The sequence below is a fragment of the Barbus barbus genome (assembly GCF_936440315.1).
Source record: "Barbus barbus genome assembly, chromosome: 41".
Taxonomy (NCBI): domain Eukaryota; kingdom Metazoa; phylum Chordata; class Actinopteri; order Cypriniformes; family Cyprinidae; genus Barbus; species Barbus barbus.
In genome coordinates, this window is record NC_136719.1 from 7,301,975 (window position 1) to 7,328,796 (window position 26,822).

The 26,822-nt window shown below is 39.7% G+C and overlaps 2 protein-coding genes across 3 annotated transcripts in view; both read left to right on the top strand.

The window, feature by feature from the left end:
* The window catches only part of LOC306860584 (uncharacterized protein), a 67,884-nt gene extending 61,477 nt beyond the window's left edge, over nt 1–6,407 (top strand). Inside the window, exon 7 of the mRNA XM_079402349.1 lies at nt 5,140–6,407. Within this exon, the coding sequence (XP_079258475.1) occupies nt 5,140–5,604 (465 nt within the window). The 3' untranslated portion in view covers nt 5,605–6,407. The remainder of the gene's footprint in view (nt 1–5,139) is intronic.
* Nucleotides 6,408–10,814: 4,407 nt separating this feature from the next.
* The window catches only part of LOC306860619 (zinc finger protein 704-like), a 56,211-nt gene continuing 40,203 nt past the window's right edge, over nt 10,815–26,822 (top strand). For both annotated transcript variants that reach the window (XM_079402402.1, XM_079402401.1), the window contains exons 1-2: nt 10,815–11,209; nt 13,352–13,572. In XM_079402402.1, coding sequence (XP_079258528.1) covers nt 11,018–11,209; nt 13,352–13,572 — 413 coding nt within the window. In that variant the 5' untranslated portion in view covers nt 10,815–11,017. The remainder of the gene's footprint in view (nt 11,210–13,351; nt 13,573–26,822) is intronic.

The window sequence follows — 26,822 nt, forward strand, 5'->3', positions numbered from 1 at the left end:
ATCACTCTGAACATAGGAGCCCCACAGGGCTGTGTCCTGAGTCCCCTGTTCTACTCTCTCTACACGCATGACTGCGTGTCCTCTCACAGCTCCACATCTATTGTCAAATTCGCTGATGATACTGTGGTTCTGGGCCTCATCTCCAACAACGATGAGACCGCTTACTTGGACGAGGTAGAGAGACTCACATCATGGTGCCAGGACAACTGTCTCTCTCTGAATGTGAGCAAAACTAAAGAGCTGATCATGGACTTTAGGAAGAGACAGCAGCAGCCCTACACTCCTCTTATGATCAGTGGGACCCCTGTGGAGAGGGTGAGCAGCTTCAAGTACCTCGGTGTAAACATCTCCGAGAACCTGACTTGGACTACACACATCCAAACACAGGTAAAGAAAGCCAGGCAAAGACTGTACCATCTGCGACAGCTGAGGAAATTCAGGGTCTCACCAGCAATCCTGAAAACTTTCTATTCAGGGACCATAGAAAGTGTATTGACTCAGTGCATCTCAGTGTGGTATGGAAACAGCTCCAATCAGGACTGCAAAGCACTACAGAGAGTTGTGCGCTTAGCTGAGCGCATCTCAGGGTCTGCTCTCCCCTCTCTGCAGGACATCTACCTCAAACGCTGCAAAAATAGAGCTGTCAAAATAATCAAGGACTCAAATCACCCTGGTAACCAGCTATTCACTTTGCTTCCATCTGGCAAGCGCTTCCGTAGCCTGATGGCAAAAACTGAGAGACTTAGGAGGAGCTTCTTCCCCCAGACCATCAGGCTCCTAAACTCTAACTCTGTGTCATAACATCACTTGACTCCATGTAAATATCACCATATCAATAAGCTATTCATAATTTTTCTCTACCTCATATTGCTGCTATTATATACCCTGTACAACTTTTTTGCACATTATTTTGCACATTCCTCTTAGTACTATTTAAGTCAACAACATACTGACCTGCACATTTATATTTATATTTTTTAATCTATCTTTTTATTTTATTCTTTTTATTTTATTTTTTTTATTTTTTTCTACTTTTCTTCTCTTAATATTTGTATACTTTATAATTGCATTGTCCTTGGAGCGGACCTGACCTACATTTCACTGCTGGTTATACTCTGTATAATTGTGTATGTAACAAATAAAACTCTTGAATCTTGAAAGTATACTATATATAAGTATTTACCCTATACAAACTAAGAGAATAAAGGATAAAAAATACAAACTATACGAATGCTTCACATAAATATTTACCCTATACAAACTAAAAAATAGAAGATAAAAGTACAAACTATACGAATGCTTCACAAATACTGTACAAGAGAGATATTTTGAGTCAAGCAGCTGGTTGGGGAACAGTGCAGGATGATTTGTAGTGCATGAGCATGTAAACATACATATATTGCTGAGTCTTTTGTGGGATTGTGTACACGCAGCAGTGTGTGTCAGTGTTAATTTTGGCAGGCATTTTTTATTTAGTCTTAGTCTTTATCTTGAGACGAAAATGCTTAATAGACTTAGTCACATTTTAGTCATTTGAGTCTTTCATAGTTTTAGTCTAGTTTTAGTCGACAAAAAGTCATTGCATTTTTTTCAACTTTTAGTCATTACTTTTAGTCAAACTGCAGTTACCAACATTTATTTTGGTAGCTATTTTATATGTAGTATTCAAACAAAAACAGTCATTAATTCTTCTCTCTTAGACCAAATCAATTAAGCTTAGTTATGAGAAATTTGAATCAAGGATTGAATTTGGAAAAACTGGAATAAATTTTCATTTTTTGGTAGAGATATAAAGTAAACTCATTTTTCAGATACAGTAGGTTTACATAACAAGTATACATTTAACATCTTTTGTTGGTTAACATTTATGACAGATAATTAGGAATGCTGTCCATTTAAGATGGAAGGTATGCATGTAATAGCCTACTGACATAGGCTACATTCAGTTTTCACCCACCTGTTTAAGCTCACTTAAACCATAACGGACTGTATTTCCGTGAAATACTCTACATGAGAGACATGTGGACTGCTGTGTGTGTATTTGAGCACTGAGAACTGATCGCGCGCTGTATGAGAACTGAAGAAGTGGAGCGTGCGCGAGAGAGAGCACTTCTATCAGCGCGTTTCCGCCTATCGCACCTTCACTGACTTTAAGTTAATCGACAATGAATTGTGACTCCCGGGAAAAACGGGACGTCTGGTCACCCACTCCCTAACCCTTCGGGTGCTGAGGCCATTGTTTCAGATCGCTAGTTCGCGTTTTGGTAGCCTATCCGTCCACCGCGGCTGCCATACTGAGACTAGATGCAAACGCACCTTATCCAATGACCTTATCCAATCCAATCCATTTTGAAAGACAAGGCAGTTAACTTAGCCTATAGGATGTATTTTGAATGTCCGGTAGTCCTCAAATAACATTTTAGTCCCGTCTAGTCTTGTTAATGAAGACGCGCATAAATTTCGTCATAGTTTTTATCATCAGATATTAGTTTTAGCTCGTCAGCGTCTCGTCTTAGTCACAGAAAAAAAGGTTCGTTGACGAATATTTTTCGTCGTCGTCTTCGTCAACGAAATTAACACGGGCTCCAACCACATCATCAAGTTTGCTGATGAAACAACAGGTGTAGGTCTCATCAGCAACAACGATGAAACGCACTACAGAGAGGAAGTGGCACAGTTGGCTGAATGGTGTGGCACCAGCAATCTGTCCCTCAATGTGGAGAAGACAAAGGAGGTTGTGATGGACTTCAGAAGAAACTCCGTTGACCACCCCCTATTGAGAGAGTCAGCAGCACTAAATTCCTGTGGGTGCACATCACAGAGGATCTCACCTGGACCACCAACACCATGTCACTCTCCAAAAAGGCACAACAGCGCCTACACTTTCTCCGCCGGCTGAAAAGAGCAAGTCTCCCTCCACCCATCCTCACCACATTGTACAGAGACACCATTGAGAGTGTGCTGACCAGCTGCATCACTGTCTGGTACGGGAACTGCAGTGCTGCTGACCGCAAGACCCTCCAGCGGACAGTGAACACAGCTGCAAAGATCATCGGTGCCCCTCTCCCCTCCATCCTGGACATTTTCCTTACACGATGCTCCAGCAAAACCAACAGCATCGTGAAGGACTCCACCCATCCCTCCCACAGTCTCTTCCAGCTCCTACCATCAGGAAGACGGTACCGGAGCATCAGAGCCCGCTCCGCCAGACTGCTCAACAGCTTTTTCCCCCAGGCTGTGAGAGCCCTGAACTCAAAGCACCTCAAACCGCCCCCCTCTGAAACCCCATGCAAACCCCTACCTCCTGAAACATGGAAGACCCCCCACCCCAAACACCCCCCCCCCCCCCCCCCCCCCCCCCCCAACCTTACCACACCAAAGAAAAAACTGTATGGAACTTTTTTTGGTGCAATTCGAAGTGTGCTACACACAGGTGAGTGGGCCTGTACAAACCACCTGTAGTAACACACTCTCCTCTATGTGCACTAGACACTTTGTACACAGCTGAACTTGGCAGTGCAGTCATGGGTCAGCAGTGTGAAGAGCAGCGGGCTGAGCACACAGCCTTGTGGGGCCCCTGTACTCAGTGTGGTAGTGCTCGAGGTGTTGTGGCCGACACGGACTGACTGAGGTCTACCGGTTAGAAAGTCCAGGATCCAATTACACAGGGAATTGTTAAGGCCCAGCAGGTTTAGTTTATTTATGAGCTGTTGTGGGATTATTGTGTTGAATGCCGAGCTGAAGTCAATGAACAGGAGATTCATTAATGATTCTAACATAGGAGTCTTTATTTTCTAGGTGGGTAAGAGCCGGGTGGAGGAAATTGCATCGTCCGTAGAGCGGTTTGGACGGTATGCAAACTGGAGCGGGTCGAGTGTGTTGGGGAGGCTGGTTTTGATGTGCATGACTAGCCTCTCAAAGCACTTCATCATGATTGGAGTCAGTGCTATGGGACGGTAGTCATTGAGACAGGACACGGTGATTTCTTTGGTACCGGTATGATTGTTGTGGATTTGAGACATGTGGGGACGACTGTCTGGCTCAGCGAGCTGTTGAAGATATCTGTTAGGACATCTGTGCAGCACAGTCTCTCAGAACACGGCCAGGTATGTTGTCAGGACCCGCAGCCTTGCGTGGGTTAATCCTAGATAGGTTCTTCCTTACGTCGGCTGGAGACAGACAGAGCGCCCGGTCGTTGGGAGGTGTGGCATTACTCAGCATTACTCAGGCATCCATCCAGAATGTACTAGCAACCACCAAAAACAACCTAGCAAGCATGTAACCACCAAGAATAGCCTAGCAACCTCTAAGAACAACCAACCACTCATATCAGTCTAGCAACCAACAAAAACATCCTAGCAACGACCAAGGAAAACCTAACAACCATCCAGCACACCCTAGTAACCACCAAGAACAACCAACCACTCATAAAAGCCTAGCAACTATCTGAAACAACTTAGCAACCACCAAAAACAACCAACCACTCATAACAGCCTAGCAACTACCTAAAACAACCTAGCAACAACCATAAAACCCTAGCAACCATCCAGAACATCCTAGTTACCACCACGAATAACCAACCACTCATAACAGCCTCATAACAGCCTAGCAACTACCTAAAACAACCTAGCAACGACCAAGAACAACCAACCACTCATAACAGCCTCATAACAGCCTAGCAACTACCTAAAACAACCTAGCAACGACCAAGAACAACCAACCACTCATAACAGCCTCATAACAGCCTAGCAACTACCTAAAACAACCTAGCAACAACCATAAAACCCTAGCAACCATCCAGAACAGCCTCATAACGGCCTAGCAACTACTTAAAACAATCTAGCAACTACCAAGAAAAACCACTCATAACAGCCTAGCAACTACCTAAAACATCCTAGCAACCAACCAGAACACCCTAGTAACTGCACAGGCAAGTTGTAGATAGAATTTGCTGGTGGAAATGAGCTTTGCAAATTCCGAAATCAATGTGTTTTTTGTAACTCCTTCAGCACTATAACTGTAACTTGAGAATGCGCCCCAGGACGATTATTATTACGAAATCCTCTTTGGCAAAGCTGATCTTTGGCAGGCTCTTAAGTGTTTCTCATTCTGTTGTTCTCTCTCTCTGTCTGTCCTCAGATTTCTGACATGTACTCTACCGTTTGTAAGACCCTGAAGAGGAGACACCAGCAGGGTCAAAGCCAGGAGGATAGCAGGCCGACGGCCTCTGCTGCATCCCCAGCGGTGGACCGGGGCAGCGCGGGTTGGCCTTCCGCCGGTGCTGCAGGGGAAGAACCGTGGGGGAGGAGCGGCCCCCAGGAGGAGCCCTGCTACGAGCCTGTGGGCGAGAAGACGTGGCCCTGGGGCCTGGCACAAGAGTCAGACCCGGCCTACGCCACAATCGATTCCCACCGGAAACGGGAGAAGCTGGCCAGCAACACGCTGAAGCCTAAAAAGAAACCCGTGCAGGGTCCGGGCAGAGCCATGACCTGCGAGAACTTTTACGAGACTATCGGCGGCGTGAAGCAGGGAGCAAACGCAGCGAGCACCACCACTATCTTTACCTTTAATGACGGTATGGAAATGTACGTTACGGGGCTATAAAAAAGCCTGACTTAACCGTCAAATTAAACACCTACAGAGGGAAAAAAACAAACTGCAGCCCTCTGTCAAATGAAAAGATACACAGCCTACAGCTGCCAAACACATGCAAACCTACATAACCACACAACCAATGTATATTTATTCTTACCATAGGAGTGCACAATCAGCTGCAACACTCGTGCAGACAAAACAACACTGAATTGGCTGAACCAGGCCTGAAGCGGGGCTGTTTATAGCTGACAGGCATGCTCACCAAATCCAGGGATCGAAACTGGTTTTTCCACAATGCTACAGTTGCTAATGATAGTTTACTGCAGGGTTAAAATCAATATGACTTTAAGACTCACTGTAGCACAGGGGAGTTTGCATTTGATTATATACACTGCCGGTCGAACGTTTGGAGTAATTAAGATTTTTATTATGTTTTTGTAAGAAGTCTCTTTAACTGCAATTATTTGATCAAAAACACCATAAATTCTGTAAAACTGTTTAATATTATTACAATTTAAAATAACTGTTTTCTATGTGAATATATTTTAATAATTAATTTATTCCTGTGATGCAAAGCTGAATTTTCAGCATCATTACTCCAGTCTTCAGTGTCACATGATCCTTCAGAAGTAATTATAATAATATTTTTTAGTGCTGGGCAATGATTAATTGCATCCAAAATAAAATATTTTGTATACATAATATATGTGTGTACTGTGTATATTTATTATGTATATATAAATACACACACATGCATGTATATATTTAAGAAAAAATATGTTCATATGTTCAAAAAATATACACATATGTTCACAAAAAAATTTATTTTCAATGCAATTAATCACGATTAATCGTTGCCCAGCACTAATTGTAGTAATATTTCTGTATTATTGATCAAAAATACAGCCTGGGTGAAGTTAAGAAACTTCTTTCAGGAACATAAAAAAAAATCTTAATTGTTCCAAGCATTTGATTGGTTGTGTAAAATCACAATGTACACACTGTTGGTCAATCCCACTGCCGTGTGAGCACTACCTGCACATTAACACAGAGATCACATGAGACGTCAGCTTAACCCCCCTCCCCTCCTGCTCTGAAAACACACCTGACTGGTTCTCTCAGCCTGAGACAGCCACCACCACAGTGTTAGTTTAGCTGAAACAACAGAATACAGAGTTAGCGTCTCTTGTTTTCCACCTTAAACATTATGAATGCAGTGTGACAGTTTAGGTGGTGTACATAAAGTATGTCTGGTCAGTTTTCAGTACGCATGTAACTTGCAGTCAGGCCCAAATGGAATCTGCAGATTTTTTTTTTTTTTTTTTTTTTTTGACACTGATCTTGGAGAAGAAAATGGTGTTAAAATGGGTTTAATGAAGCTACCTGGTTTTCTGAATGCATTAGATACCATATTATTACTTTACAATAAAATACATATATAATAATATTTTTTTATATGCACTAATGCTCAAATGTTTAGGGTCTGCATGATTTATTATTTTTAAGTCTTTAAGTTCACCAAGGATGCATTTATTTAATCAAACATACAGTCAAAACAGCAATATTGTTACATATTATTACAGTTTAAAATGACAAATTTCTATTTTAATATATTTTTAAATATAATTTATTCCTGTTTTGAAAAGGCTGAATTTTTAACAAACATTTCTTATTATTATCGATGTTGAAAATGTGCAGTTTAATAATTTTGTGAAAACTAATAAAAAAAAAAAAAAGGATTTTTTTGATGAATAAAATAAAAGAACAGCATTTATTTGAAACAGAAATCTTTTGTAACATTACATCAGCTGAATAAAACTATTATTTTTCTTTAAAAAAATATCTTACAGACCCCAAATATTTGAGCTGTAGTGTGGGTATCTCTCTGTTTAAATAATAACCAAAAATAATTATTAATTGATACAAATATTTAATAAATAAACCTGCAAAATAATCAATAAACTATTTTGCAAAGCTTTCTGTGGAGTTTTGCGGATACAGATTCCATGTGGGCCTGCTTAAAGGTCACTTTATGGCTGTGTAAGTGCATTAGCTCTAAATTTCTTTTGATTTTTGGTTATTTCGTCTATAGCATGCCACTTCTGCCCAATCTTTGGATGTGTCAGGTAGTTTTAGTGATATGCTACTCGTTTCTCACAAGATTTGACATTTTTGCAATATTAACGGAATGGAAAGTAGGAAGAAAAGCAAAACAAGATTTTTCGAGATGTCTCAGCCTAGCTAGTTAACATGTCATTTTCAATGGCCGTTGTTAACATGCGAGTTCATGAGGCTTGTAGGCTCAGTGTGCTGGAACGTTACGGGCAATAAAGGCTTCTAGTTTGGCCGGGGCCACTCTCGATCCACTGTTCTCAGGTCAGTGTGTGCCATCACTGCTCCCCGGCTCGCTGGGCCTCCGGCTGGCTTAGCCGTCAGCAGCATTTCATGGAGACAGTGTCCAAGGAAAACACAGCACAAGGCTTATGGTTGCTAGTAAATGCCTTTGGGAAGGACGTCTCATATTCTGGTCTGTCTGTGTGACTTGATCCTATTGTAAACAATGGCTTTCCCACATGCATTACAGGAGCTTGGATTAGGATCGGGGAAAATAATAGCACAATGGAGCAACCTCTGCAAGGGGAAACCATTCGAGATGATCCCCGAAGACTTCCGAGGGCCATGAAATAAAACATCTCCAATGCATGGTTGGTGATTTTACTACACCATGCATATTCAGATCATTGAAGTCTGTTGGAAGGCTACAGGAAAGGGATTTTGGGATTCGAGAGGGCCAAATTATCAGCTCAGGGATGGATAGATAGAGTTCATTAAGGATAAATAACCAATATACTGTCCTCATCCATGCCACATTCAACCTTTGGTGAGAAACGTTGGGTTTGTCATGTCAGTTTTAATATATACTAAGATGAAAGATTTTTATGGCACTCTATTTTCTTATAAAATTGTATTGGTTAACTCGTTTCCACTTGTAGCAAAGCTACTATCACTGCCATTCACGTGTTCCACTGTTCTGTTCAAGTATAGGCTGCTGCAACTATTTCCTTGCTCGCAATGCATGCTTCTGCAAACAAAAGCTCTCGCTTTTTTTCTTTCTCCTCTCTGGTGCATCAGATATAATGTATGATTCATTCCCGTGCCTCTCACTATAAGACATAGTGCCAAAAAACGGAATACCAGTCACCAAATGGGAAGTGGAGACACCACAGGCAACTGCTTCTGAGAGGTTATGGATCTTCTCAGGGAGCACAAACCACATATCTGGTCCAGGACTCGTCCAAAACGGTGGGGATCAGGTCTCAAAGCAACTGTAGGCCCTCCTTGCCGTTATTAACATGTGTCCTTCAGATTTGACGTTTGCCATATTGAGGGAGGAAGTGTGCTCTAATTTAGCTTTGGCTCGGCGGTTCCTCCCAATCCTGAATCTGTCCTTCTAGCACAGGGCTCGCTTTGCATTGCGGGGCGAATCGGTGCTTTTGATGTTGTCACTTTTAAGACAGGCTGGGAGAACCGATCGTCCGGCCGTGCATTGTTTTTGATGAAAACGAGATCTTTCAGGGTGTGATTTGTACAGGTTGCACAAGGGTTTATTGGTTTTTCAATCATGTTTGTCCTTAAAAGAGGCCGAGAAATGACATGCCCGAAGTATGATATTTATTGGCAAGTATGTAAATAAAATATCTATAAAAAATCCATCTGCTTGCGTTCAACAGACGTAATTCTTATTCACTCAACCATATGTGGTTAAACAGAAATAGACATTCTACCATAACAAAACAGACCAAATCGCATGTATATAGAGGGTACTGCAATGCAACATAACTATATTATAAAAGAAAAGCTCTGGTATTGATGTTTTAAAAAGCAATGAAAGGTTTCTACTTCTGCCGTTTAGGTTGTATGTTGTGAAGTGTGTACATAGTAACACTGCTTCCCCAGCATATGTCCTTGGCTTAACTGAGTTTATGTGTGGTCCACCCAAAGTTTAACAGAGTATGGTGTATATATATAAAAAAAAATCTGTTTAGTAATATTCTGTGCAAAAAAAGATTGTAATGTTTTCTATTAAAAAAAAAATATTCATATAAATATTTGTTTTTACTTTTTTAATAAAGTTGCACCTTATGACTGGTTGTACGTTGATTATTCTGCTGCAATATATCATGAATGTTTATGATTATTGAAGAATTAGATTTTTAAAAGGCTTTTGTTAAAGCCCTTTTCAGCCATGGAATAACACATTAAAATGAAATGTGAAATGAAATCTTACCTTTATTTATTTATTTTCTGTGGTGAAATACGGAGAAACAAATGTGAGAATAGTGTCAAAATGACTTTTTTCAGAATTATTCAAAACAAAGTCTCAATTGTGAGATATAAAAAGGTCAGAACTGTGAGATTTAGTCGCAATTACCGGTTTTATTTTTCTATTATGTGGTGGAAACAGGCTTCAATAGTAATCAGTTTATAAGGTAGAATAGCCTACATTATTAAGTTTTTGAAAATTGCAGTTAAATGATTATTTATTGCACAAATACATACCCGTCTAGAAGGTCCACAAAATATGCATCAAATGAAATGTCAAGCTCTTTGCTTGATATATTAACGTTTTATGTGAGAACTGCATATAGGGTGGTTGCTTTTAAAACCTATGCTGAAAAAAAGCTGGTCTCCCAGTCTGGACAGCTGTTGCTCTGCTGGTTTACCTGATTTCCCAGCCTGACCGTCTGAAACCCCTTTAAAACAGTCTGGTCGGACTGACAGGCAGTAAAACCAGCGAACCAGTTTAGGCTGGTTTGAGATGGGGGGTTTTCAGCAAGCTAAGCGCGCATACATACTCATTAAAAGTATTTCTCACTCATGTTTGTGTTCTTATGAGTTCGACGAGTGAGTTATTTCATGATCTGTTTCGCCGTTCAAGCTGAGAAACAATTCTTTTTTAGAAAGTGCGTCAATTTTGACCGGCGTTTTTTCCTCTTCCTCTCTCTCTCTCTGCACCGGCCGGCAAACCATGGAGACACACCTCCTCAACTCGACAAAAAAAATCATTCCGACGTTTCCCGAGCGACCAATCAGCTGCAGATCTGCGATGGCCGCGTGCCTAAATAGAATGTTTATGTACGCCGAAAGCCAATCAGAATCAATGAGGGGCGGGGCCGAGCGAATCTCGCCTGGCTGCACGCGCAGGATAGAGTGGGCGTGGCGTCAGGCTCTGCGAGAAAGAAAAGCAAAACAATCATTTTTATCCCCTTTTACCGGCTGCTTTTAGTGTCCGTAGTGAAATACACTCTCGGCAGGGAGTCGTAGTCCACACAATACTGTTAAATGCATCTTATCCCGCTCAGCACTAAAATCGACCGCGAGCTGGTGATTTTGCTTTAGTTATATTTGATCCAGGTTGAGAATGACTACCAAGCGGCTTCTCGATCAGCCTCGAGCCGGCGACAGCACGCATGAGGGGCGCGAGCCGGTCACTGGAAAAGCGTTTAAAACAAACGCGCTGCATGAAGGTGCTTCAAAGTACTTTGGCAAGGAAATCTCTCCAAATGGACATTATTATACCTCAACGAGAGAGAGGCACTACATTCATAAGAAAGTAAGTGATGCATACGCTCACTTTTTAGGGGTTTTGACAGTTCGCTGCGTTTATAGACAAGTCAAATCGACAGTTACGGTGCAGTTGTACGATGCCAGCTCTGCTTCTCGAGTAAAACTGAAGTTTGCATGGAGAAAGTGTTTGTGGAGTGAATGCGATCTCATTTAATCGTCGCAGTTGTGCTGTTGTCTGCGTTAATGTAGCGAGGCGGTAACTATTTTGCACGTAGTTTAAGATGGCGACTTTGCTTGCATGTTCAAAGTTTAAACGGAAAAAAAAGCAGGGGGTTGGTACATTTAACCGATTCTCTCACCCCTCCCCCATAGTGTCTGAAGCCGGTGGAAGGGTTTGTTTTCTCAGGAACACCGCTTAGTTTTCCTCTCAGCGGCGAGTGATGGCTTTCCAGGATATTTACTGATTAAAAACGAGTGTGTAACTTACTTTGTGGTTCGGAAAAAAGTTACATTATTATGCTAACAGTTGGTTTATGCATCTTATATGGATGAAGTAACCATATGCGTCGTTCAGTTCATTTAAAAGCACGAGCTTTCACTTTAGAAGTGCGTTTAACGTGTCGCGTGCAGGAGTGCGGGACACGCCCCCTTCAGTGATGAAGCGTCACAATAGTGTATCTCAGGGGTCCTCAAATCTAACCCAAATCAAACACACATGAGCGTGCCAATCAGTGTCTTTAGGCTCATTAGAAAGTAACAGGTATGTGAGTTTGATCAGGGTTGGAGCTAAACTCTGCAGCGCCCCTCCAGGGGTGTATCTGGTCTGACGTGAGCGTGCACTTGACCGATACGAGCTGTGCTCTCAACTCAACTCAACTCAACACTGCCTGTAATGCAGCTCATGCATGATTGCAATGTTTTGGGGGCGTGAGTGCATTTTATTGAATCCCATTTAAGCTATCAGGAAGTATAACATAAGTTATTATTATTTATTATTTTTTTGCTTTAATGATAGTGCTTGGTATTAGAGGTATGCAGTTAAATTGAGTAATAACTCATTATTTAATATGGCACATCAGGAATGGGGAGACTACTGGAAGATTACCAACTGATATGATGCTTCATTAATTGAAAAATACATGTCAAATTGAATCTTCACCACTAGTTTTTGGATAAAGAACAATCAGTAAGTTTTGTTGCGTTTAGTCCATATCTGTTAGCTTTGAGCATAAATATTTTTTTGCATACAACAGTAGCTTAACAGAAAATGGGAATAGTGATATATTACATGAATCACAATTCATTTTGTGATTCCAAAGGTCTCAAAATCTGCATGTTTATCAAGAAAAAAACAAGTTATTTAGGGGTGAAATGTGATTTATGTTTTTGTTTTAGCTTTTCAATTTAGATCAGTGCTAGATGGTGATATATTAATAAAAAATGCGTTAATTTAAATGGTTTTGAGTCATCTTGCTGCCCCCATGGAAGTTTGCTGAGACTCCCTGCCATAGATCATCCTCATTTTCACTTTAATTTTAGTTCAGTTTTAGTAATTCTTTTGTGTTTTTGTCATTTTTATACTTTTTTCAATGTCTATATAGTTTAATTAGTTTGAGTTTATTTAGTATTAGTTCTTTTAAGTTAAACTAAACCAATATGATAAATAGTTCCTTGGCAACTAGCAGAAATAAATGAATGTTTAAATAAATGCGTTTTTTTTCCCACGTTTATTTTGTCAAGTAACAGAAATGTTTTTGTTTTTATGGATTTAGTTTTGCTTAACTGCAATAACCGCAATAACCCTGGCTTAACATCCACTATCTTAAGTGCATTTAAAATGCACAGTCTTTCCTTTCCAGGAAAATGGATCAAAATTGTTGATGACTCATCTTGGACTATCCAAAGCTTTGTTCTCCAGAAAGAGAATGCCCCTAATACCACCTCTTACTGACTAGCAGTAGCAAATCATGATTCACGTTTGGCTTTTTTAAGAGGGGACAGGCCCTTAAACATGTCCCGTTCTAACTTTCTGTTTTAAGAGAGATTATGCTTGTCAAACATAGTCTTTAACATCCTAAGCACCCATCATAAATAATATAACCAAAATAATATTACTATGCTATTACTAACAGAATTGAATTAATTTCCTTTGGACACATGACATAACTGGTAAACCTTTTATTCTCAGTTTGCATGTGGCAGAGAGGAGGACGAACAGAGCTCAGGTGGGGTCCTTAAACATGGCTGCCCTGCTCATCGCCTGATCCTTAATGGCATCAGGCTACAAGACCAAACCCACATGGAGGCTTGGAGCCCAGTGAGAGGGCCTGGGGAGCCAGGATGTCACCTGCCATCACCAGAGACACCGTACCCGCACATGTCCTCCATCATCCCCGTCCCACATGACAGGTCAGTTCTGATAGTTGTCTCTGAACTCATCCCATCACTACAGAGAGAACTGCGTACTCTGACACAGATTGGGTGATATAGAAACGATATTAATGCATATACAGCATTCACTGTGTGCTGTATGCATATACACTACTAGTCAAAAGTTTAGGCACTTTTACAACGCTTTTTTTTTTCATGAACTTTTAAACAGTTCCCAGATCGCACCTTGTGAAGTTAGTAAATAACTTTACTTTTTGATCACTTCATACTTTCAAAATGCTTATTTGTGTTTTTAGTAGTTTTCTATTATTTCAAAAGTGGACACTTGCAGCAGTTGGATTCTGGAAGTAAAAACTCATTTCATCTTCTCCATAGAGTTAGCAATAACTCAGAAAGTTTATGAGACAGACCTACTGTGTTTCCACAGTTGTTAATTGATAGTATGTGCTTTTATTGAAATCATTCATTTGCATTATTTGTGTTTAAGTAACTCGGGAAGTCGTGGCCTAATGGTTAGAGAGTCGGACTCGTAATCGAAAGGTTGCGGGTTCGAGTCTCCGGCCGGCAGGGATTGTAGGTGGGGGGAGTGAATGTCCAGCGCTCTCTGCACCCTCAATACCACGACTGAGGTGCCCCCAATTGCTCCCCGGGCGCCGCAGCATGGCTGCCCACTGCTCCGGGTGTGTGTTCACGGTGTGTGTGTGTGTGTGCATTTGTTCACTACTCACTGCTGTGTGTGTGCACTTGGATGGGTTAAACGCAGAGCACCAATTTCGAGTATGGGTCACCATACTTGACAATACGTCACGACTTTACTTTTTAACAGCTGAATTTGAGGTGAAAAACTACATTACCCATGATGCTGTACAGAAAATCCACCAATCAGAGCAGATTGCTCCAAAAAAGCTTTGCAGGGAAAAGCAATGCTGTCAGTACACTTAAATATTAGTATACTGTGTATATATAAGCACATTGTTGAAAAACTTTAAATATATTTCCTATAGGTATAATCAACACCTTTAAATGAATAGTTTTAAAATTGATTGTTATTTGCAATGCTTCATGGGATTGTAGTTCTTTCCCTCACTAAAGCCGTTAAGTACACAGTCTTGTACCTTTTGTCTTTTTATTTGATTTTCAAATGCATTTTTGTTTCAGATGAAAGTTTGAAATGTGTTTTACCTTTTGTTTATTGTAACGATTTAATGAAGACTGAAAAAGTAGGCAGGCACTAATGCATTAATGAGTAGGTGTGTCCAGACTTTTGAATGGCAGATTGTTATAGTTATTAACATGCTGTAGAGTAAGTTAAGCTGTGTTGAATTCATGCAAACCAGGCCTGAGGGAAGCATTAAAGACATGCCTTACATTAGTCATAGATCTCACTTGTACCCCTATTGATTTGTTCGTCAAGTTACTTTCTAGGTTTAATGGCTCAGTCTGTTTAAGTGTTGCTTGATCAGACACGTTTTAATCTGTTGGTTGAACTGTCGTTCCGCTCGCTTGCATTCAATTGCTTACAAGCCTTTATGGTGAACGTCATTAACTTAAGTTCTTAAATCATTCTTAAGACAACCGTTACATTGAGTGTCTTGTAGCCAGTGGCTTTTTCACCGCTAACACGATCCTCAGCATACCAGAGGCTGATCGTAATGTAATGGCACAGGATGGCGTGGAGGAGACAGACGGGCCTCTTGGTCAGTGTTCAGTCAGTGTTGATGCAACCTTCATTTTTGGCTCGTTTATGAGGAATGTCTGATCAAATGTCTGTTTTTGTCATTTTCACTGTTTCTCTGTCGTTTTCTTTTCTCATCATTTTTTTTCTTTCTTAAATCATATTCATCACAAATACATCTAATAACCCTGTCATCATTTACTTGCCCTCATATGAGTAAAAACCAAGAGAGACAAGCAAATGATTCAAGATTTTGTGTTCAAAAGAACAGGATTTTTGGGTGAGCTATGCCATTCAAGGACACATTAGCAATCCAGACCAGGTTGATTATTAAGGGGGGCTGAAAGGTGTTTAAGAGATATGTAATCTGTTTTTGTATGTGCACAAACTATCATCAGCATTGATAAATAGGTCAGTTTTGAATTGATGTGGGATGCTTTTCAGAGTGTGAATTGATAATGTATTTGTGTGTTTAACTAAATATGCTGATTTAGCAAGTTCAGGCAAATTACTTTGACTTGATTTACAATAAGACTTTTATAATGCTCTCTGAATTTATGACTTAGCACTCAGTACATGTTTAATAGTCTTTTCTGATCAAGTTTCCTGAACACTCCCCCTGTCTGCCATTGTCTAGATAAACAGATAGCCCCGCCCCAAAAGTACACCAAACGAGCAATGTTTTGATAGCACCACAAACCCTGCATATTAAACTAGAATAGAGGTACTTTAAAATAAAACATGATACTTGTTAGCTTTAATTTACATTTTTTATTTTTAAAAATGAGTTTAAAAGGATTTATTGTGCCACTTATTATTGTCAATAGAAAGAATTGCAGCTATAACTGTAAAGCTACAGTTGTGGCTTTGTGTTTCTAGATCTTAGTTTTAAATGATACCTGGATCTCATTCTCCCTAAGGGTTTATAAATTTATGCAAAACTCTCAGGTACATAGTCAAATGGCTTGTACCTTCACTGCACTGTTACAGTGAGAAAAGCTGATGTTTGTCAGATAAATCCATCACAAGCTCTATCTGTCGTATTTTATGACCGCTCCATAACTCTTTTATTCACCTGCGGTGCTCTTTTTATGCTCTACATCTATCACATTGCCGTCTTTTATGTGTGTTTAAATGTACTTGGCAAGTATCTCAAGCTTTTATGGTCCAAAGAAGAAATTACTGTACATAACAGTACAATTATTGTATGCTTATTAATATGAAATGTTCAAAATGTATCTCTATTACACCCATAGGCTCTGTTGTTTTGTACACAGAGTGCAGTCATATGCATTTTACTCATGCTAAGTTATTTTTTTAGAGTTCAGGAACTGCAACACCTTCTTGCAAACGTGATGCCATTCAGACTAGTTCTTGAAGAATTAGACACGGGTGATGTTTAGTACTGCCTTTAGATTCTCGGTCATAAAGGAAAGCTTGCATTTGAAATGAGTGGGAGAAATTATGCCCGATGAGCCTTATTGATTCACACATGACCGTATGTGGTGCACTAAGGAAAAAATACTTCAATAATTTAGTGTGTTTGCACTTACATGTGTTCAGGAGATAAAGACTGGTGACCATACACTTCTTGAGTAGCTCTACACACATTAGTCTTTCATTGACATGTCCAGGCTTGCCTGACAAATCAGTAAAAAGTCACTGCTTTACACTGTGGCTGGTAGGTCACACTGGCAGCAAGTCTATGCTTGAATCTATTCTTCTTTTATCGGCATTCATCTAAAGCAAACTCAGAGACAAAAGTCAAGGTGGAACGTAGAAAGGCCAGCAGGTTGAAGCCCTTGCTTTTTGAGTTTGTCTTGTATCTGCTTGTGCAAGCCTTTGAAATAATCATAAGTCAGCAAAATTGAGCTTTCGTATGAACAAGTCCAGTCATGTGGTCATCTTCATCTTACAGCATTCAGAAAGAAAAAGGCATAATTATTGCATAATTCCTTTATAGCAGAAGAAACTCACAATTGGCATTCTCTCTGTCCACTATCAGACACAAGTCTGAGTTTGTTGAAAATAATGTGATGCTGCTTTACTTTGTCTTGTGGGTTTTAAAGTATGAATTAGTACAGTCTTCAACCTGTATATGGAAGGAATTCACAGAAAAATGTTGTAGGGCTGCAAAACGATTAATCACTTTTAACCGCATTCAAAATAAAAGTTTGTTTACATACTATGTGTGTGTGTGTACTGTGTATATTTATTATGTGTATATATAAATACACACACACACATGTACAGCTGTGCTCATAAGTTTACATACCCCTTGCAGAATGTGCAGATATGTTAATAATTTTAACAAAATAAGAGAGCTCATGAAAATTGCTTATTTTTTTTATTTAGTACTGTCCTGAATAAGCTATTGCACTTAACATTGTTTATTTATATATCTATATATATATATACTCCACAAGAAAAAATAATTGAATTTATAAAAATGACCCCGTTCAAAAGTTTACACACCCTTGAATCTTAATACTTTGTGTTGTTTGCTGGATGGTCCTCGACTGTTTTTCTGTTTTGTGATAGTTGTTCACGAGTCCTGCGTTGGTCCTGAGCAGTTAAACTGCCTGCTGTTCTTCAGAAAAATCCCCCAGCTCCTGCACATCTTGTGGTTTTCCAGCATCTTCTGCATATTTGAACCTTTTCCAAAAGTGACTGTATAATTTTGAGATCCATTTTTTCACACTGAGGGACTCATATGCAACTATTACAGAAGGTTCAAACACTCACTGATGCTCCAAAAGGAAAAACCATGCATAAATAGGTTGAAAACTTTTTTTAATTTGAAGATCAGGTAAAATTTTAACTTATTTTGTCTTCTGAGAAACATGTAACTATCTTCTGTAGCCTCTGAAGGGCAGTACTAAATAAAAAAATAACATGCAATTTTCAGGAACTCTCTTATTATAATTATTAACATATTTGCATATTCTGCATGGGTATGTAAACTTATGAGCACAACTGTGTATGTTTTTTATATAATTAACTACATTTCTATTTCTGATGCATGTGACAATATATATGAATATTGTTTCACATGCTATTTTATACCCTTCGAAAGTAAAAGTCAGTAAGATTTCTTAAAGAAATGTATACTTTTATTCATCAAAGATGCATTAAATTGATCAAAAGTGACAGAGATTTGTAATGTTACAAAAATATTTCTATTTCAAATAAATGCTGTTCTTTAAAACTTTGAGTTCTTAAAAAATGCTGAAAAAAACATTTTTCCACAAAAATAGTAAGCAGCACAACTGTTTTCAATATTGCAATATAATGATGCTTAAAATTCAGCTTTGCCATCAGCCGTTCATAAAATGAATAAATTACATTTTAGATTATATTCAAATTGAATTTTTTTTTATAATATTTGAGAATATTACTGTTTTACTGTATTTTTTGATCATATAAGAAACAAATATACTAATGTAATATAATATTGTTAAATTATTTGATTACGCATTGTCAAGTATACTTGGACTGAAGATTGTAGACTAAAGTCTGTAACAGAGCACAATTGAGAGTTTTGTTTTTATGTGAATTATGATTATTACTTTCTTTATAATTAATCCCACTAATAGCCACATTAAACTGACTTGGGGTGTGTTTACAGAAGACGTCACAGCATCCGTAGTTCCAGCTGACTGACTTTGTCAGACTGAAACCTCTCAGTGGGTCATGGCCTCTGCTCTCAGAATCTATGGGGTCAAAGGCCCCCTCATATAAGAGCCACAGGAATGACTCATGTGTTCACGTCAACCAGCACGTAGCTCACGTCTGGCCAGCCAGCAAGCTATTAATCTGAAGGGTGAGTGGGAGGCATTCCTTCGTCCATCTATAACTCACCTACAGCGTTCCTGTGGCTTGCCCAAGCGCACACAGCATTGGGTGAAACTGTGAACGCTTGAGAACGACAGACGCCCTTGTGCCTCAATTTGATACGTTTGCTGTAATTAACATCTGTTATGACTTGTGTTGATATTATCAGAAACCACAACCGATAACAGTGCGAGTGGCGCGCTCATCGTGGCTCATGTTACGTAGAGCGTCTATGAAACTGAAGAGAGGAACCAAAACTTTCAGATGATATTTGAGGGGACGCGCTTCAGATGCTTGCAGTTTAATTGGCTGCTTTGTTTCGCATATGAAAAAGAGAAACAGAAGATTGAGGACTCATCGTATTTTTAGTTCTTTTTTGTTATGAAGGATACTGAGAAACTACCACAATTAGGCCTCGTTTACACCTGGGTTTGAAGTTTGAATTCAGCCTTTTTTACTTTCTTAATCCTTGTGATTCTTTGTTTATGTGACTTTTTTTTTCATTTTATCTTTGTGAACTTTATTAAAAATACATAACTTGATCTTCCTCTGAAATATATTTCCTCTGACATCATCAGGCCATTCGGGCTATTGGATAATGTTAACCAACCACCAGATAGATAAGAATTTGGTCTACTTATCACAGGGAACAAAAAATGTGGTGTTTCTTGATTTGCTTGGATAAAATGTCACATGGAATGAATTGCCAGAAGCATTTCACATTGACCTTTAACATTCTTATCATGATCTGATCCTAAATGGTCAGTCATAGCAAACCGACTCATCACATGCCTCACCACATGATTGGATTTCATCATGATTTTCTAGGGAAGGGACAAATTCATGACTGTGTCAATAGCATATATATATATGAATATGAATGTTTTGGCTGTATAGATCATAATCCTTATAGTATTTTGAAATTATTCTTCTATAGCAGTTTTACTCGTAAAAAATTATTTTAAAGTTACTGGTACAATTTAATTTAATATAGAAATTGTCTAAACCGTAGTTCCTGTCTAAGTAAAATAGGGATCAGAACAAGCAGATTTTAAAGGGATAGTTCACCCAAAATTGAAAATGCTGTCATGAATTACTCACCCTCATGTCGTTCCAAACCATAAGACCTTCATTTATCTTCAGAACACAAATTAAGATATTTGTTTTTTAACTGAGAGCTGTGTGACCTTGCAAAGACAGCAACACAATTACCACGTTCAAGGCCCAGAAAGGTAGTAAGGACATTACGTTAAAATAGTCCATGTGACATCAGTGGTTCAACTGTAAATTTATGAAGCTACGAGACTACTTTTTGTGTGCAAAGAAAACCAAAATAATGACTTAATTCAAAAATGTCTACTCTTCCGTGTCACTTAGGGCTGGGACAATAAATCGATGCAGAATCGATTCATGGAATATTTTTCATGGCTCTATCCTGAGATTTTCCGAATGCATAGCGATTCCTCTGGAATCGATTCTGAGCTTAGTTTTTAACAGTAGAAGGCACTGCATGCTATACTCTGCTTGTTTCCAAATCCTCACACACACTTGAACCTAAAATAATAATTCATAAAATTCAAAAAGTTTGAAGCGAATTACAAGGGTGTTAACAGTGGGCTGTGTTTACATTAATCTCACGTCATAAAAGCATTCTGAGTTGAGGTGAAATTACACGACTCAGCCGAATGCGCAAGCACTCTTCAGCGCTCTTCTTCATGAGCATTTGAGTGTGTGGATAAAAACTAGATTAGAGCGCCATCTGCTGTTAAAATCTAAGCTCCGAATCGATTCCAGAGGAATCGCGATGCATTTGGAAAATCTCAGAATTGATCCATGAATCGATTCTGCATCAATTTATCATCCCAGCCCGAGTTTCGGTCTTTGCCGTGCGTTCACGAAAAGCACCAAGATGCAAGCTCTCGGATTTCACCAAAAAATATCTTAATTTGTGTTCCAAAGGTGAACGAAGGTCTTACCGGTTTGGAACGACATGAGGGTGAGTAATTAATGACAGAATTGTATTTTGGTGTGAACTATACTTTAATTTTCAGTCAAATAAGACATGTCAGTTAAACAAAAGCGATTTAATGGCCTCTTTGCATGCCTGCACTACACACACTAAAAAAAGCAGCAGTATGAGCTTTATAACTCCTGCCATTCAGTTGGACCATCTGAAAAATCATTATTATTGTTACTTTGGACTACCCGTTTTGTTTTTTTATAATAGCAGATACTTACTAGGGGTCGACCGATTTTCAGGGCCGATACCGATTATTACAGACCAAGTAGCCCGATAACCGATATTTTGATCCAATATATATGTCTGGTGTAAAAATGAAAATTAATGTCAAAATTAAGAATAACAAGGGCTCGGACAAAAACTGCCTTCCTTAGTGTTGGTTGCACTTCTTACTCTTGTCTTCCTCCATGCATCCATCTATAATAAATGTATGCTTCATGATTAAGCCTATGAATACTGTACTACAGCTAAACAGCCTGGGGAAATTTAAGTATTTGGTTTCAATAATTTACATGTTAGAAATGTGTAATAGCTATCATAATTCTTAATTCATTATTTTCTGATGTCTAAATCATAACCTACAAGAGGTGACTATTCAATTCATCATCTAATGCACATCAATTGATTAACTTAAAAAGCACAATGTATATAATCAGTGTAAATAATTTAATTGTCTTCATAGCTCCATTGTAGAAGTTGCGAAGAAGACCACAACTATTTTAATGAAATCATAACACTAATAGCCTGTTGAAGCAGCACAAGTTAGAAAGCGCTTTTGGTGTGAGAGTGCCTTTATGGCTTGCTTCCACTGAGCGGTACGGTACAGTACGATTCGGTACGGGTAACCCTGATCAGGCTTGCGTTTCCACTGCCAACAGTACCCTTTACTTGATAGGCGTGGTGTATGCCGGAAAGTAGTGATCGACAATAAAGCGCGACAATAAGCGCAACTCTGCCTCTTTTATGTCAGTTTTAATGAACAATAATAACCATTATAAAAGTCTAAGTACAAAGTATAAGAGGCTTATATAAGAGGAAATAAAGACAAAAGCAAACAATTCACATTCAAACGTTTGCTACAAAGTCAGCGCAGTAATACCTTAAAATTCAAAATAAATATAAAGTTAAACTTTGTGCTCAGTCAAAACGATATGACCAAGAACAAATAATAGATTCACGAGACCACGAATGCCTGTTAAATATACACAAAACTAATTGATTCTCGTTTAATCACTACAGAGACATCAGAGCCAGTGGCGTCGTCAGGACTAGCCCAGCGTAAGGGTGCTCGAGTCGGATACATGAGCACGGAGCACCCGCTGATCGCCTGGAGCTTTGAAATCGGCATAGCAAATTTTCAAATAGACGCTATATCTTTATAAATAAACCGCAGATTTGAGTTTTAAACGACTACATTCTCGCCTGAAAAACTATTAATACTACATTTAATGACACAGTAACAGTAATATTTTGAAAATTACACAGGATTTTGGGCAATGACGTTTCACAAGTCCACAAGAACAGACAAAAACACATTGAGAAACAGTTATTATCTATGTGAAAATATAAGAGTATAAAATACACTTATTTTTTGTGTGTGTTTGTGCACACTGATGTAATAAGCAGAACACAGCAGAGCGGAACGAGTGAAGGAGAAACTTTATCCCCTTGTATCACGCACAAGTGACGATTCTGGTAAACCAATCAACTTCTGCAGTGAGTTTAGCTCCACCTTTGTGGTACTCTTTGCTGTGCTAGGTACCCCAACGAAAGGGTACCAAAAAAGTGGTACGGTATGGTTCGCTATTTTGGTACCATTCACAACTTCTGACAATGGAAACGGACATAATTGCGTACTGTACCGAACCGTACCGCTCAGTGGAAACGAGCCATTAGTCTTCCACGTTGATTGGTCGGACTAATGACTCCCAACAAATCAGAAGCGTGGTGGGTGGAGACTGCTCTAGGCCACAGAGTGGTGAGTTCCGACAGGCTGCATCAGAGCCAAATAGCACGTTTCAAAATTAATAATTTTATCGGCACATCAGTTTTGAAAATAACCGATATGATAATCATAAAAATGCTTAATATCGGCCAGGCCGATAATCGGTCGACCCCTAATACTTACACAATTACAGCAGTCTTTTCTGGTACCGAATTTACCAAATGCAGCTTTCATGGTCCAAAATGAGGCTGTGGCCACAATTGTGAAATTTGTGGCAGGCATAATTTCAGCACCAGACGTCGACTCTGACCTTAGACATCAGCATGGTTCGTCCAGTGCTCTTGAACAGCGAGTGTGCAAGAAAAAATGACAGAACCAAAAACAAGTTTGTTTTTTCTACCAGACCTGAAGTCTTGTCGAGGAATGCTGGTTGTGGACTTGTTGTTTGTTTGTAGGGAGACAAAGAGCCAGTTAATCAAATGTTTTTACTGGCTTTACTGCCTCGATTGCCCTAAGCTATGCTCATATATTGCTCGTCATTATAGCTCCTTTGCAGATTGTGGTGTGCCGCACCGAGTGAAGAAATTCAGCCTCCTTTTGTATCCAACAGCTTGTGTGTGAATTTTGCTCCTGGGCACGTTGATCATTCTTTTATGGAAGTTGTTTATGAGTCTTTCTGATCAAGAGGTGCAAAGAATATGTTTTACTAATATTTATCCTTATGAAATGATTCTATTATGTGCATGTGTCGATAAGTTTACAGATTTTACTGCTCCGGGCCAGGCTGTAAATTGTCATTGCATGATGATTCTTGGCCTTTCGGTTCATTATAGATTCAATAGAAAGGCAGGAACTGGAGGAAAGCACCGTTGAGGCTCTTTCTCTTCTTTACCATTTTCGCACCCACATCTTACATAATCATTAGTAGAATTCCAGACGACTTCTTGGGAATAAATGGCAGCCTACTCTGACTTCTAAAAACAGCTAGATCTCTCCCTTTTTTCTATCAGTTCCCCCTTTTCCAGATGAATCCTGTCATGCTTCCAGCAGCCTCTCCAAAACCTCTGCAGTGTCATAAAGAACCCGGCCGATTTGAGTTTGGTTTTCCATGACGCTCAGGAAATCATGTGCTCTTTGATATGTTTAGTCTTGGGCAAATATTGTAGAATATTGATGAGCTCTTAGTATTTTTATGCTTTATCCTCAACTCTGCAGTGACCCAGTGGCCTCTACTCTTTGCTCCGGGTCATGGCTCCAGCTCTAAATCCCTACAATATGAGAGCCCTGTTCCAGGATCAAGGCCGCTTCGCTGTCTTAGACCGCTCTCATTCATTCAAACCCACACACTCACACAAAGATTACTTTAATCCTTGTAAAATAATTTCTGCTTTCAAAAATATATATTTTTTTACAGTAATTCACGTCAACATAAAGCAGGGAAACAAACAGACAGAATCTTATAGCATTTATTTTAGGTGTCGCTGCATTTTCTGTTCTCTTTAATTTCTTAAAATTGGATATAACGTCAAACAGAAAAGGTGAATCTTTTCTCACAAGGAACAGGGAAATTAGTTGTACTCACAAAATTCCTGAACTGAAACTGAAAAAAAATAAAATAAATTGTGATATGATTTTTTTGTCATATCGCCCATCCTACTAACATGAGTGAGTGTTTTGACATATATGAATTTGCCTTATTCACTTCCATTGTAAGTACCTCACATCCATATTTACAAGTGTAAATACATTTTTGTGGTAATTATGCCACAAATGCTGCTGGTTGTGCTTGACTTGTACTGAAGCTGGAATATTCCTTCATGTTGTTTCTGCTTGCATTGAACGTGCATTGTTGCGCTAACTCAGCACTGACCCCCTCACCTTTAAAGACTGTGGTCCATTGTCGAGTTTGGAACAAGTCAGGGTGGTTTTGCTGGTTTCCGCTTCCACTGTTTGCTTTATCTCCTGCCTGTGCGCATTTGCTCTAAACATTAGGCTGCTGTCTTGTGATCCCAGCAAACTACATTATGCACACAAACACACTTAAATACACTCTCTAGCTCTCTGCTGAGTTCCTAGAAAACGTTAGCGGTATTTACGGCCACACCCAGAGTGGTGGATTTAGAGAAGTTGAGTCGCGGCCGCTTCGCCTGAACCACAGGGTCCAAAAAAACCTTGACACTAAACTAGACTGCAGCGTGACTTGCTTGCCAGGGCCTTGGATTGAGGGTCAGGGTCTACTGTGTAGGTGGGCCAAACCATGAATGAACTACTTGAAATCATCTAGTGTTTACTAACACCTACAAGCTCACTTATGGATTGACCACTTCAATTTTGCTGTGTCTAATGTGCTATTATTTATCTCGAGACCACATCACAAGACCGTTTGACCCCAATATGACATGAATTTGCGTTTCAGCTACAACTTCACATCTGTGTGATATTGTGAAATTACACAGTGCAAAGATTGAAGAAACTCGTCTCTGCTGCAAATTAAATTACGATAGCGTGGTTTCTCTGAACTGTTGATTCAGCAGGGTTTGGCTACTCACTGTGATTACTTGCCCCCATAATCTGATTTGCCACAGTATTATGGGATTACAATGGGTGAGAGGGCAGTCTGGATTTACATATTGTCAGTGAGCAATAATCATTGACTCGACTCCAGGAGATCAGTGTATGGGCAAAGCACAACCATGGTCAGATCCAGTCACATCGCCATTGAGCTTGAGATGCCAAAAGTACTAGTATTTTGGTACTAAACTTAAAATACTGGTAGTAGTATCAGCTCACTTTGGCGTAGGATTTACTTTGAAACAATATATTACAGTATCTCACAGAACTGAGGACACCCCTTACATTTTTGTAAATATCTTATTATATCTTTTCTTGTGACAACACTGAAGAAATGACACTTTGCTACAATGTAAAGTAGTGAGTGTACATCTTGTATAACAGTGTAAATTTGCTGTACCCCCTAAAAAACAAAACTACACACAGTCATTAATGTCTAAACCGCTGGCCACAAAAGTGAGTACACCTCTAAGTGAAAATGTCCAAATTGGGCCCAATTACCCATTTTCTCTCCCCGGTGTCATGTGTCACAGCGGTTTAACAGGACAGGTTCCACTCAGAACAGGCCTCGCCATGGTCGACCAAAGAAATTGAGTGCACGTGCTCAGTGTCATATCCAGAGGTTGTGTTTGGGAAATAGACGTATGAGTGCTGCCAGCATTGCTGCAGAGGTTGAAGGGGTGGGGGGTCAGCCTGTCAGTGCTCAGACCATACGCCGCACACTGCATCAAATTGGTCTGCATGGCTGTCGTCAAGTGTGTCTTACCTACAGTCAAGCATGGTGGTGGGAGTGTCATGGTCTGGGGCTGCATGAGTGCTGCCGGCACTGGGGAGCTACAGTTCATTGAGGGAACCATGAATGCCAACATGTACTGTGACATACTGAAGCAGAGACTGGGCCGCAGGGCAGTATTCCAGCATGATAACAACCCCAAACACACCTCCAAGACGACCGCTGCCTTGCTAAAGAAGCTGAGGGTAAAGGTGATGGACTGGCCAAGCATGTCTCCAGACCTAAACCCTATTGAGCATCTGTGGGGCATCCTCAAATGGAAGGTGGAGGAGCGCAAGGTCTCTAACATCCACCAGCTGGAAGAGGACTCCAGTAGCAACCTGTGAAGCTCTGGTGAACTCCATGCCCAAGAGGGTTAAGGCAGTGCTGGAAAATAATGGTGGCCACACAAAATATTGACACTTTGGGCCCAATTTGAACATTTTCACTT